The sequence below is a fragment of the Alligator mississippiensis genome, chromosome 6 (assembly GCF_030867095.1).
Source record: "Alligator mississippiensis isolate rAllMis1 chromosome 6, rAllMis1, whole genome shotgun sequence".
Taxonomy (NCBI): Eukaryota; Metazoa; Chordata; order Crocodylia; family Alligatoridae; genus Alligator; species Alligator mississippiensis.
This window is the reverse complement of record NC_081829.1, coordinates 22,441,097-22,453,279: the sequence shown is the minus strand read 5'-3', so window position 1 is coordinate 22,453,279 and position 12,183 is coordinate 22,441,097. Positions and strand designations below refer to the sequence as shown.

Here is a 12,183-nt window from a genome sequence, read left to right as displayed (position 1 = left end):
GACAAACTGCAGGCAGGCAGGTCGGTCTCTGCCCTTCCCAGGAAAGAGGAAGGAGTCAGTACTTCTGTGCTCCCCATGGCCAGGCCACAGCAGCCCGCTCTGCAGTCACACCTTTGCTCAGCGCCGGGCTGGCAGCACCAGGCTCCGGTGCGGGCGCTCTCGGAGCTTGCAGGGCCCGGCGGACTGGAGAGCCCAGCCGGAGCCGTGTCAATCCGGATGGACTCCGCTGGCGCGACTCCGGATTGATGCGGCTGCAGGCGCGCGCGGTCCTGGCCGCGGGGCAGAGCCCCCCGCTGCCGGGCGCGGGCTGGAGCGGGGCCGCGTGGGCGCCCTCCAGAGCCCGGAGCCGCGGCCCCCCCGTAACGCGCCTGCCCCTTGTCCCCGCAGGCACTGCCCCCTTCGGAGGCCACTCCACGGGCGACTTCGACGATGGCTTCCTCCGCCGAAAGCAGCGCAGGAACAGGACCACCTTCACCCTGCAGCAGGTACCGGCGCCTCCTGCTCCCGCCCGCCCGGCCGCACCCCCGCCCCGCAGCCCCTGGCCTTGCTCGGGTCCCCGCGCACCGCAGCACGGGCTTGGCTGGGTCTCCCCGCGCCACCTCTGCGAGCCCCTCCCGATGCTGTGGCCGGGAAGGGTGTGAGGGCTGGGGGCGGGAACAGGATGCGGAGCTTCCTCTTCCTACCAGGGGAAGCCCAGGGAGCTAAACCGAAACTCTTAACCTCGTCGTGAGAGAGATTTGCTCTTGTCCTCAACCAGCTAGAAGCACTGGAGGCAGTTTTTGCTCAAACCCACTACCCCGATGTGTTCACTAGAGAAGAGCTGGCCATGAAAATCAACCTCACAGAAGCCAGGGTGCAGGTAAACATGTTGGTGAATTATTTAACTCTAATATTACAACTGGCAAACTTTTATTTTTTTTTGACATCATGACTGCAGAGTGCACATTTGGCCAAAGAAAGCAAATGAAGACGATCTGTCATTTTCATGATGCACTTTAATAACATCAACATAATGTGGAATATTAGATTAGGTTGATTAATCGGTCATTCATAATTAACTAGTGATAATGTTCTACACTAATTTGTCCGCGTCTCTAAGGTACTAAATTACATCAATGCACATCCATTTCCTTGCTTTGGAAGGAAAAAAAAAAGAGCTGAGACGTGATTCTCCAAGGCAGCTATGACCACTATCAAGCAAGGGGGTGAGTCAATTGCAAGGAGCCGCACTGCTGGGACAGAAGTCCTCTTTGCACCGCATCAACTTTTTTTCCTCTTCCTCTTCTTTTCAAATGCCTCATTTCGGTGGACAAAAAGCTTGCATTACCGTTCAGACATCTTTAATTGGATCCCATAACTAGTATGAACTTTTTTAAAGGTGTTGTTTCTCGATGCCCATAGATGAACTTAATGTGAGTGTCTCTAAACTATGCTGAGAACACCAGTCCTGCAGGACCCATACAGCTCTGCAGGCTCCCACCACTGATTTGCAAGCTATTCTTTGAGCACAATTATGTATTCATTTTATTTATGGGCCTTTTCTGTTCGCTGTTTCTGTATTTTTTTATGTAGGTGCTCCGGGTTAAGACTATGCAAAGATCTAATTGTAGGAAATATAATAGCTTGCATTCTATTCCCTAGGGTCATGTTAGTATCTCTTAAAACCCAATGGCTGAAGAGAGATAATGGAATTCACGGTAGTAAATTGGGATTGTAAACAAATTATTTCTCCTATAATCAGATTATGCGATCCTGATTATTAAATCTGAACATGAACCATTGGTCATATGCGGGCAAATTAAACTGATTATTATTTGGAAATGAAAATCTTCTTTTGCTAGTGCATTGTAGGTGCTGGCTTTAAAAAAATACCATTTTGGTGTCTAAAGACTGAACTGCAAATTGAGATAAATGGGACAATTATTGAGCATTCAGAAGTGGAAGATCATAACTTCTCCCTGAAAGGTGCAAGGGTGAGATAGGGGTGGTGACAATTAGATTGCTGAGGACTGGTGTTTAGCCTTGTTGTTGGCTATTATGCAAACAGACAATGGATGCAAGCATTTGTTTAGTCTGCTTTCATGCAGGGACATGAGGAAACACAGAGAATGGGAGATATGTTTACTTTTATACCCCTTGCTCATTCAAATATGATTAATGTGCTATAAAGCAGAGTCTTAATCGAAGATGATGTTGTCAAACAATAACTAAATAGGGAAATAAACGACTTCATCATGCTCTTTCCTCAGAAGCAGGCGAACTGTCAGTGCAAAGTCATTAAAATATGATAATGAAAAATAGCTCAATTAAATGTTGTTATAGCTGTGACCTTCATTCAATTAAGACACAAGAAAGTGTCTGCATTTTGCTTTGCATTTAACTGCCCTAAATTTAGAATATAGATAAAATCATTATTCAACATTTGCTGATACATGCAATTAAAAGCCAGCTAACTAAAAATCAAGTTGTAGGAGGAGAATAATAATAATAACAATCCTGGCAATTCTCTAATCATATATTAAAATGTGTATTTACTGTCTCATAGATCAAGAGGGGTGCAGCATTTTCAAGCTGAAGAAATATTTCAAGGATATAAAGAGCAAGGAAGAAGAAATAGGGGGTTGGAAATAAGAGCAATGGGATAAAATTAAGAACATGAGTATTTAGGCAGAATATCAGGAAAAAGTTTCCAATAGTGAAATCAATTAGCTTGTGAAATAATATTCTACAAAGATAATTTCTCCTCCCGTGAGAGATTTAAATGTAGATTGGACATTTTTTGCCAAAGACTAAGCTGTAAGCAAGAATCCTACTCCAGGGGTGCTAAGTAAGTGGGGGCCCGAAGGCCCCGGCCCCCCCTTAGGAAGAGGGTTGTCATCTGAAATGTGTAAAACTTTTCACATATTCATCATCTTAGCTCCCCTCAGCAAAAATAAAAGTGAGAGCCTATGCCCTACACTGCAAACTGGTTGGACAAAATGACCTATCAGAGTTTTTTTTCTTTCTAACTTCTGTGATTCTAATTGTACTTTATATTAGGAATTAGGTCAGGATATAGCACACAGTACTTACACTTGTACTTAAGTCCATACCTGTGTTTAAGTACTTAGGCACATAAAGTTAAGCATGCACATAGGTCCCATAAAAAACTATAGGACTTAAGCAGCTGCTTAATGCTAAGCATGTCCTTAGATTCTATGTAAAATATGTTGTTGAACTGGGGCCTTAATACTGAAGAAAAAAGAACCTTTACAAAAATATTGTTTTTTGGTGCCTTTATACAGGTTGGTTTTTCATGACAAAAGTAACACATGGACTATGTTACTATATTATTAAAAATGTAATTATTCCATAAAGATAAAGCAAAAGTTTTAGAAAAGCTTCAAAACAACTGACTCTACTGAAATAATAATTCACAGACAGCTTTATTGCTTTGTGTCCAGTTAAACAAGACATTCAACATTGATTCCTCTTCCTACTTTAGGTCTGGTTCCAGAATCGAAGGGCTAAATGGAGGAAAACAGAGCGAGGCGCTTCAGATCAAGAAGGATCAAAGGAAACAATGACGGAGGTGGCACCCCCTGTTCGGAACCTCAGTTCCCCCTCTCCAGTTGATCAAGCCAGGAATAAGAAAGAGAGTCTGGAAATTCAGCAAAGGTAAGAGTAATGCATGTCTTGATCATCTTGTGCAGAGGCATAGTTTGGCCGTTTTGCACCCTGGGTAGGGGCCACCACCGAGTGGCTGCTACTGTGACACTTCCCCTAAGTTGGGGCCTGGGGCTGGTTCTCCACTCCCTCCCTCTTAGTTCTGGAACTGCACACACATCACCCCCACCGTAAGTTATTTGAGTCTTCTAAGTTGCTTTCTCTTCTCTGTCAGTCTAAGCCGAGCAGTTGGCCCAACGGGGCCTTTCTTCCCTTCATGTCTCCCTGGGACTCTTCTCAACACAGCCACCTATGCTCAGGCTTTATCCCATGTTGCTTCTCTAAAAGGTAAGCTACTGTATTCAATAAGTTAAGAACAATAGTGGATTTTTCAACTTAATGGTTCTCACTTGAGTGAATAGGAAAACTCCTAGAAAAGGCCAAGTCCTACCTTTATATATAAGAGTAATGCCACTGATTTTGATGAGGCATGCGAGGAGCGGGTGTAACATGGGATTTTTAACTGCATATTTTTCGTGAATTTGGGTCAAAATCATACCACTAGTCCTACTAAAGTCAATGGGTTTACTCACAGGTGTACAGCAACAGGGTTTGGCCATTTAGAGTTACTTTGTGTGTACTTTTATTAGAGTCAAATTTGTACTGATAAATTCGCTATATAATACATGTTCTTTTGTATTATACATTACCTGGCACTATCACTATCACTATCACCATCACCATCCACTCTTTCTATGTGTTTGGCTTTGCAGTATGTCTCCGCACATAGCCAGAAATCTCTTTCTGAGTGGTAGGACCTCTTTAAGGAATTACATTACCTGAATATAAGTGTGTGGGAGTATACACAGTCATTCCCCATTTCCTGGGGCACATGCATTGAGATGGGAACACACTGTACCCAGGCTCCCTAGCATTGCCAAAAAGCAGCACTATGCATCTTTTAAAAATAAATTACCAGCTGTTCCATTAGCTGTTCTTTGCCTAGCAATTTATGGGTGTAACCAGGATGAATTCAATTTATAGATTTATAGGATGTGAAGGCCCATAACACTGCCAAACACAAAGTGGTACATTTTGGTGCCATATACATCAATGTAATAATAGATTTTATGAGGAAAGTTACCCCAAGCTTAACACCTGGTCCCCATCAATATACTCCTTTTGATTTGTGTTTTTAAAAAATAAAAATTGGGTATATTAAAAAAGGTTAATATTTATAATTCCTGGGACCTTGCATTTTGGGGTCAATTTAGTCCCCATTGCCAAGGGGGCAGAATGCAGGCAGGCAGTTGACCCCACACAGTTTTAGTAAACAAGGCCCCAGAGGTTAGTTTATGGAGCGGCTACACAAGGTATTACTCAGCCCCACTCCATAAAGGTTATCAATGCTCAGGAGTGGGGTAGGGGTCATAAAGGATTAAAGCAACTGAAACTGTACACATACTCTAGTCCTCTGCCCACCATCAGTTACATCTTGGGTTTTGTTTTGGAGCAGAAATTACCTCTCTGATACAGGGATGTTTGCAGTTATTCAGACAAATAGTTTAGTTGCCAAAAGCACAATTCTGGGGCAACTCAAAATGTTTGCAAATGTATTGAATAGCTTTGATTCAAGGAAAAAAATGTGGGCGAAACTTTGGAGAGAAAATGTTGCATCTCAGCATTTTCAGAATGAATCATTTTAACTTGTTATCGTGAAAGCAAACTTGCATTATAAAATTTAGCTAGATTGAATTTTTATTTTAAAAAGTAAAAAAAAAACCCAAAACCCTCAAAACCCCCAGAAAGTTGATTCCACTTGAAGCAATTTTTTTACAATTTTGTTTCCTTTCAGATCACCCTGAAATTATTTTTCCCCAGATTTTCCAGTGAAGGAACTAAAAAGCAAAATGAGTTATACAGTTTTTCTCTAGAATAGTTGTCATGTAGCCTAGGGACAGAAAAAAATCCTTGTTACTTTTAGAGATGTGTATTATACAGCCTGTTGCTCAAGAAGGGGGTGTGGGTCTCTGAACTGGCCTCATGAATATTTTGAATAGAGGGGTTTGTTCCGGCCCATCTTTACCTGAAGTATCCCCTTCCTCCCATGCTGAGGTGTAACTACTAGGGTCTGCAGTCTGGGTGGCAGGGGTGGCAGCAGGGGTTGGGCCAGCTGCTGCAGTGGTGACAGTTGGGCAGGCAGTACAGGGGCTGCTCTTGAGCGCCCTCTAAGTGGGCACGCACCGCTGGTTCCCCAGTTGACTGCTACTGTTCCCATTCTTTGAAGAAGATGACATCCAGACCCAGACTTCATGGCCCAAATGCATGAATAATATTGACTGCCCTGTGTGGGGGCATACCAACAAAACCAATAGCCCTGAGCTAATGCTTCCCATTCAATTAAAAAAAATCCAGGTATGGATTTGCCCCTCTGTCTGTAGTAGATAGTTGTAAGGATGTGCATAGGTCAAGGTGGTTCATGTCAGCATACTATAGGCCTCAATAGGAACTAGTGAGCTGGGCTGCTGTCTTAAGCTTAGAATGCATTTTGTTTGTTTGAGGGGAGTTTTGTATTTTGTGCCTTATGCATGTGGGAAGTTGGTGGTTATCGTTTTAACATTGATAGAATTGATTTCTAGCACATGGGGAGTAATTGTAACATCCCTTTTAAGTGGTCACATGCAGAGCATCTTCACCGTTGGGGCCAGACTAGGTGTCCCAGAAAGCTCCTGACAACCCTAGGATTCCACGATTCTTTGTGTGACACTGCTTTTTCAAACCACCAAAGATTTCTCTGCAATCAACATGGGGCAAAGGCTATGCTTTTGAGGGATTTGTAAAAATGGTACACAGAGAGGTAAAAGCAGATCCAAAAGCAAGAGTATTTAAGAATACACAGCAGGTCCCTTCCTGATCTAGGAGGTCAGTGTGTATTGGGGGGAGGGGATGGCAATAAACAGAGAGGCAGGTAAGGCTCCTAGTGATTGAGGTTTGGTGGTTTCAGTTATGGGACATCAGGACATGGCCGTGACCAAGTCTTTCCATCTGCACTTCTGTGAGGGCCTCTCCTCAATAATCAGTGAATACAGAAGTGGCCAAAGACCCTTCTCCTGGAGAAAAACCACCAGGATTAAGAAAATAATGTACATATGCACAGCTCAGGGAGAGTAGCCACCTCAGCATTTATTAATGGATATGTAGAGCATCTGCACTCTGTGATGTTGAATGCATTAGAAGGGAATAGATTTGATGACAGACAGACAAACAGACTTCTCTGAATGGATCAGGTCAGTGGTTTTAAAACTTCATAAAGTTTCAGAACCCTTTCATATCATTTCTGCTGTGGAATCCCTTCCCCTGACTCTGCATGCTATGTAAGCTAATGCAACACAGGCAGCCCAACGTGGAAATGATGGTGCACTGCCTCCTGGCCCACTCTGCCATAACCTCCAGTCTCTTTGCAGAACCCTGATGACGTATTGCAGAGCCTGGGTGTCCACTGAACACAGTTTGAACAATGTTGGATCAGGCCATAAGCACATTTTAAAGCTGGCATAAATGAAAAAAACAGGAAGAACTTTAGTAACAGCAGGTTTGGGGACAAGCTTAGATTTATCAAAGTTCTTCCATTTCTGTGCTTTGCAGTCCCAACAATAATCCACATATACTGGCTTTTCAGGGCTGCAGCTCGGACTCAGATCAGAAATTTTGTCATCTCTTTCTTTTGGTGAGCAAACTCCCAGATCACTTGGGTTGTGATTCTAGAAAGAAATGAAGGATGTTCTCAGCTTCAAGCATGTGTTTAAATCCCATTAAGTTCAATGGGACACAGACATATATTTATTGGGTGGAATTCAGAGCATAATTGCCCATTTTGACTGTAAATATTATAAATCTATGTTAAATTCTTTCATGAATCAGCACTTAGGCCTGCATACTGTGGACCGTATTGTGTCATTAGATTTAAGATGGGCAAACTCATTACCAATATTTAGTTATGGTGGTAAAATCACTTTCTGGTCCGCACTGAAGATTTCAGTGACAGTGGGAACACCACCCATTTAGATCAACAGAACTTAACGCTTGCAGGAGACTATATTGTGAAAGTGTGGGTTCCATTGGGCAAGATAATCAAGGGGATTTATTTTGAATCCACTTCAAATGACCTATGTAACACTACTGAACAATAACCATTTACACTGGGATACATGGAGTAGAGCCAAACCCTAGGTGCAGATTCAGAGGAAAAGGAGACTGATGAGGGTAGTAAGGTAAAGAAAGAGATACCTAGTGAGTTAGGAAGCCTTAGGGTGAAATTCTTTGTCTTGCTAAAATTGAGACCCTCACTCCACAAGGTACAAGTAAATGACACTGACTTGTGAATTAATTTGTAATCTTTGAGGGCAGGGGAGGGGGAATCCAACTCCTGAGTAGATATTTGTGATCTTTTTTTATCTTTAGAGATAAACCAAGTAGCATCATTGGCAAAGAATCTGCTGTAGAATCTGCAAGTGGAGCCAGGACAAAATTCTCCCACCCTTGCTCATAATAGGCACATCCCCATGAGTGTGCACATGCATTTCCCCAGGGACAACTAGCAGTGGCACATATCTGTTCCACTTCTGGACACACCCCTGCATGTGTGCTCTGGCACATGGCAAATTGCTCTGGGTGGGGTAGGGGAGGCTGGGGCCAGCACCTGGCCTTACCTTGTGTCCTGGAGACCTCCCAGGGCTGCAGCAGCAGCCATCCAGGTGCACACAGCCTGCCCGGCTGCTGGAGTGTGGCTCTGGCCACCCAGGCTACAGTTTCAGGCAGCGCACACTGCTGCCACATGGGCCACGCCGCTTCTTTTTTTTTTGCAACTTTTTTTTTTGATGCCAGGATCTCCCAATGTCAAAAAACCCCACCACACTGCTAATTAGCAGCATGGCAAAAGTGTGCCTGGTGAGGCACATGCGGTTTGCAGTACTGCAGATGGGTTTGCAGCACTGCAGACTGCACACAAGCACGTGTGGGGATGTGCCCAATGAGTAGGACCTGACACAATAAATGACCCCACAGAAATCAGTGAGGCCACAGGCTGCTAATCCAGGTGAGAAATAGCAGGAAGGTCAGGTCTTCAGGGTGTTTCTGGGGGGGGAAGGAGTTTGAGAAAGGGAGAATTCAGAGAAGTTCTAAGATTTTCCAGGGAAAATTGAAACATTTTTGCAAATTTATGAAGGAGCGAGGTGATTAAAATTTTTCCTGTCGTCTCTCTTGTGTTGGACAGGGGTGACGCCCTCCCAAGTCACCAGGAATTCTTCATGTGCTTTGGAGGCAAAATAGGTCCCTTAGAATGAAGGTGCCATTTCCATCCAGCTTGGATCTACTCAGATTATTACACAGCATGAGAGGTGGCTCTAGACCCATTGGTGTGAATGGCAGGAAGGGCCACGTACGTTCACCACTGGAGAAGAGTCCCTGTGGGAAACTAAAATGTATTCTTTGATAATAAGACAATGAAAGCTGCCTGTCTAGTACAGAGTGTCTCACAGATGAGTGGGTCATGGACAGTGAATCAAACACTACCAGAAATGTTATTTTATGATTTCTTGTGTAGAAAAAGGACTGCATTGGACTTCTGGGTTTCTGGGACCAATCCAGGAACTTCTTGGTATCAGTGGACAAATATTTGACTGATGCATTAGAGAAAGGAAATTATAGTGTAATATTTGTAATAATAAATGATAGTGATGCATTTAGTTAACAAATACTCTATCTTCCCATGGTTCATTTTCATCCTACCACCCCAGGAGTTGTATAATACAAGATATTTGATATAAAGAAACCAAAATATTTTTTTCTTCTCAGCTTTCAATCATAAGAATGATACAAATGCTTATCTCAAATGCCACCTGGATCTGACAGCTTGCAGTATGGGCCTTAGTGCTGAGAGATCCAGGACTAGCCTGGAATAGGGCAGGGATTCAAGATGAACCTTCACCCTTGTAGAGACATTGAAACTCATTTGGGAACATTCCACGGTGCCCAGTCTGCTTGCAGCAGGGCTTGCAGCCTCCCAGCTACCTACTGAGAGCAGCCTGGGCTCTGTGGCTGGCAGTAGCTGCTTAGAGCCTGGGCTGGCAGTGGTGTGCCAAGCAAAATGGCCTTGCGTGCCATGCTTGGCATGCATGCCAGGGGTTGCTGACTCCTGCTATACAGAATAGACTATATTTCACATCATAGTGTATCTTGCTAACAAATGTTTACCTTGATATTTTTTAACTTATATTTTCTAGTAAGTAATTTTGTCCTCATAGACCCTTCTCTTACCATAGAGGAAGTGGATGGAGATCAGTGAAGAAGTTTCTGGCTATGTGGGAGTAAAGTCATAGGCTAGAACCCAAGGCTCCCACACATCCATCTTGCTGAGCCACATACATCCTCCTGGACCATATAGTGCTCTCTCTTGGTTATCCAGGAGGTCAGCATGCATGCCCAGAGCTGAATCACAAATCACATAGGGACCCCAAACTGCACTTGGAACTCGGATTCTGCCCTTAGTCTCAAATGGGCGTGTCTACACGTGCAAACACTGCTGGGTTGGTTTACTCTAGAATAAATTATTCTAGAGTAAACCCGCCCTGGGCAGGCATCTACATGTGCCATGATTCAGGAGCAGATTTGGCACCAGGGGCTGGCAGGGGGCCAGGATACAGCTGTCTCCTGGTGGGGGTTGGGAGATTGCTTCCTCCTGCTGAGGAACAGTCTGCTGCTGGGGTGGGCTCCAGTGGTGGAGCTTGGGCAGTGTCCCCCTGCCCCAGGAGCAAGGAGCTCCCAGCCCCGGCTCCCTGATCAGGGGAAGGGGGCTTGGAAAGACTTGCAGGGGAAGGGCAGGTCCCAGGCCCATGTCCCAGTTAGCCCCCAGGATTTGAGTTATGATTGCAGAGCTGGGGCTGGGAACAAGCTCCTAGCCCCCACTCCACAACTGCACTGGGAACAAACTCCCAGCCCCATCTCCGCAATTGTGATCATGGAGCTGGGGCTGGGAGCTCCCGGCTGCTGGGCCAGGGGGACATTGTCCCTGCCCAGGTTCCAGTGGCAGAGCCTGTTCTAGCAGCAGGCAGCTCTTGGGGGCAGGGAACAATCTCTGGCCCCCTTCTGCATGGCTGACTGGGAGCAAATTTCCTTCTGGTCAGCAGTCTACATGTGCCATACTGCGTAGTAATTACTCAGCAGTTAATTTGCTACTTGCATTCACAGGTAGCAGATTAACTGCTGGGCAGAGCAAATTACTGCACAGTAAGGATCAGCACGTATAGATGGTGATGCTTACTATGCAGTAATTATCTCTACTGTGCAGTAAAGCGTCTCGTGTAGAGACATCCAGTATCTCCTAGTCACTATTTTGCCAAACCGTACATTGTTCTTTTAGATGTTACTAGCCATGTCTACATGAAGAGCAGATTGTGGAGTTGTTACTGCATAATCATTTAGTATTTGCATAAAAAAGGATTAAATGACTGCGCAGCAACCAGTCTTACTGTGCAGTACTGATGCCGCATGTTTTTTTTCAGATGCTACTGCGCAGTAGCAACAAACTATTGTTCAGTAACTCATTACTAATGTGCAGTAGTATCGCTGCACAGCTAGTACCTACCAATGCTACTGTGCAGTAGCAATGATCTACTGCACAGTAGCTCATCGCTACTGCACAGTAACATCTCATGTAGATGCACCCACTCTAGTTGAAAAGCCACAATGCATTTTTTTAAAATAGAATCAGTATTTATGAGACATACAAAGCCTTATACTTCAGGACACTAGCTGGCCCCTAAATGCTGAGTATCAGGGGAAAAAAAGCTTTCTTATGTCTCTGAAAGTTTTGATATTGGTTCCCATCAGAAATTGGAGTAATTTGTTCACTGAACTGGCCAACTCTGACAATCTCTATGTTTCCATTGTGCTTCAAGATAATTCACTTACAGTAAACCATGCATATGCAGTCCATTTAGTAGATTTAATTGCAGACCTCAAATACAAAGAGAAAATACTTGCTTTATTTATGGGCTATGTAGCAACAGAGTCATCAGGAGAAGCTATAGTGTTCAGAATGGAGATACCTCAAAGCACCTCCTTAATGGATGACAGTATAAATGCAATTCATTAATGGAAAAGAGATTATTAATGGGTGTAAACAAGAATCTCCGGTTTCTAACGGAAGTACTCTGCCTTTCTAGTGGCTGAGGCCAAAAGTATATCTGCTATATTCAGCTGAAATTTCCTTGGAACCTGTGGTACATAGTTCAGGGCAAAGGAAAAAATAATTACACTTGCCAGGGAATTACTTTCATATTTCACTCTTGGCTCCACTTATTGTAAGTTACAGCTCTCTGATTTCATAGCAGCCCCTCACCATTGCCAGAAGTGAAGCAGTGCATTAGGTATCACAGCAGATATGATATGCCAGTGTAGCATTCATTAGGCTCCTTCTTGGTGTGTTTGTTGCTATGATTGTAGTTCTTGGTATTATACCAACTTAATAGTGTAAATGAG

The 12,183-nt window shown here is 44.0% G+C and overlaps 1 protein-coding gene across 2 annotated transcripts in view; it reads left to right on the top strand.

The window, feature by feature from the left end:
* DRGX (dorsal root ganglia homeobox) overlaps nt 1-12,183 on the top strand; it is a 28,158-nt gene that overhangs the window by 4,887 nt on the left and 11,088 nt on the right. For both annotated transcript variants that reach the window (XM_019499490.2, XM_006261593.3), the window contains exons 3-6: nt 388-485; nt 758-859; nt 3,485-3,657; nt 3,881-3,993. In XM_019499490.2, the coding sequence (XP_019355035.1) occupies nt 388-485; nt 758-859; nt 3,485-3,657; nt 3,881-3,993 (486 nt within the window). The remainder of the gene's footprint in view (nt 1-387; nt 486-757; nt 860-3,484; nt 3,658-3,880; nt 3,994-12,183) is intronic.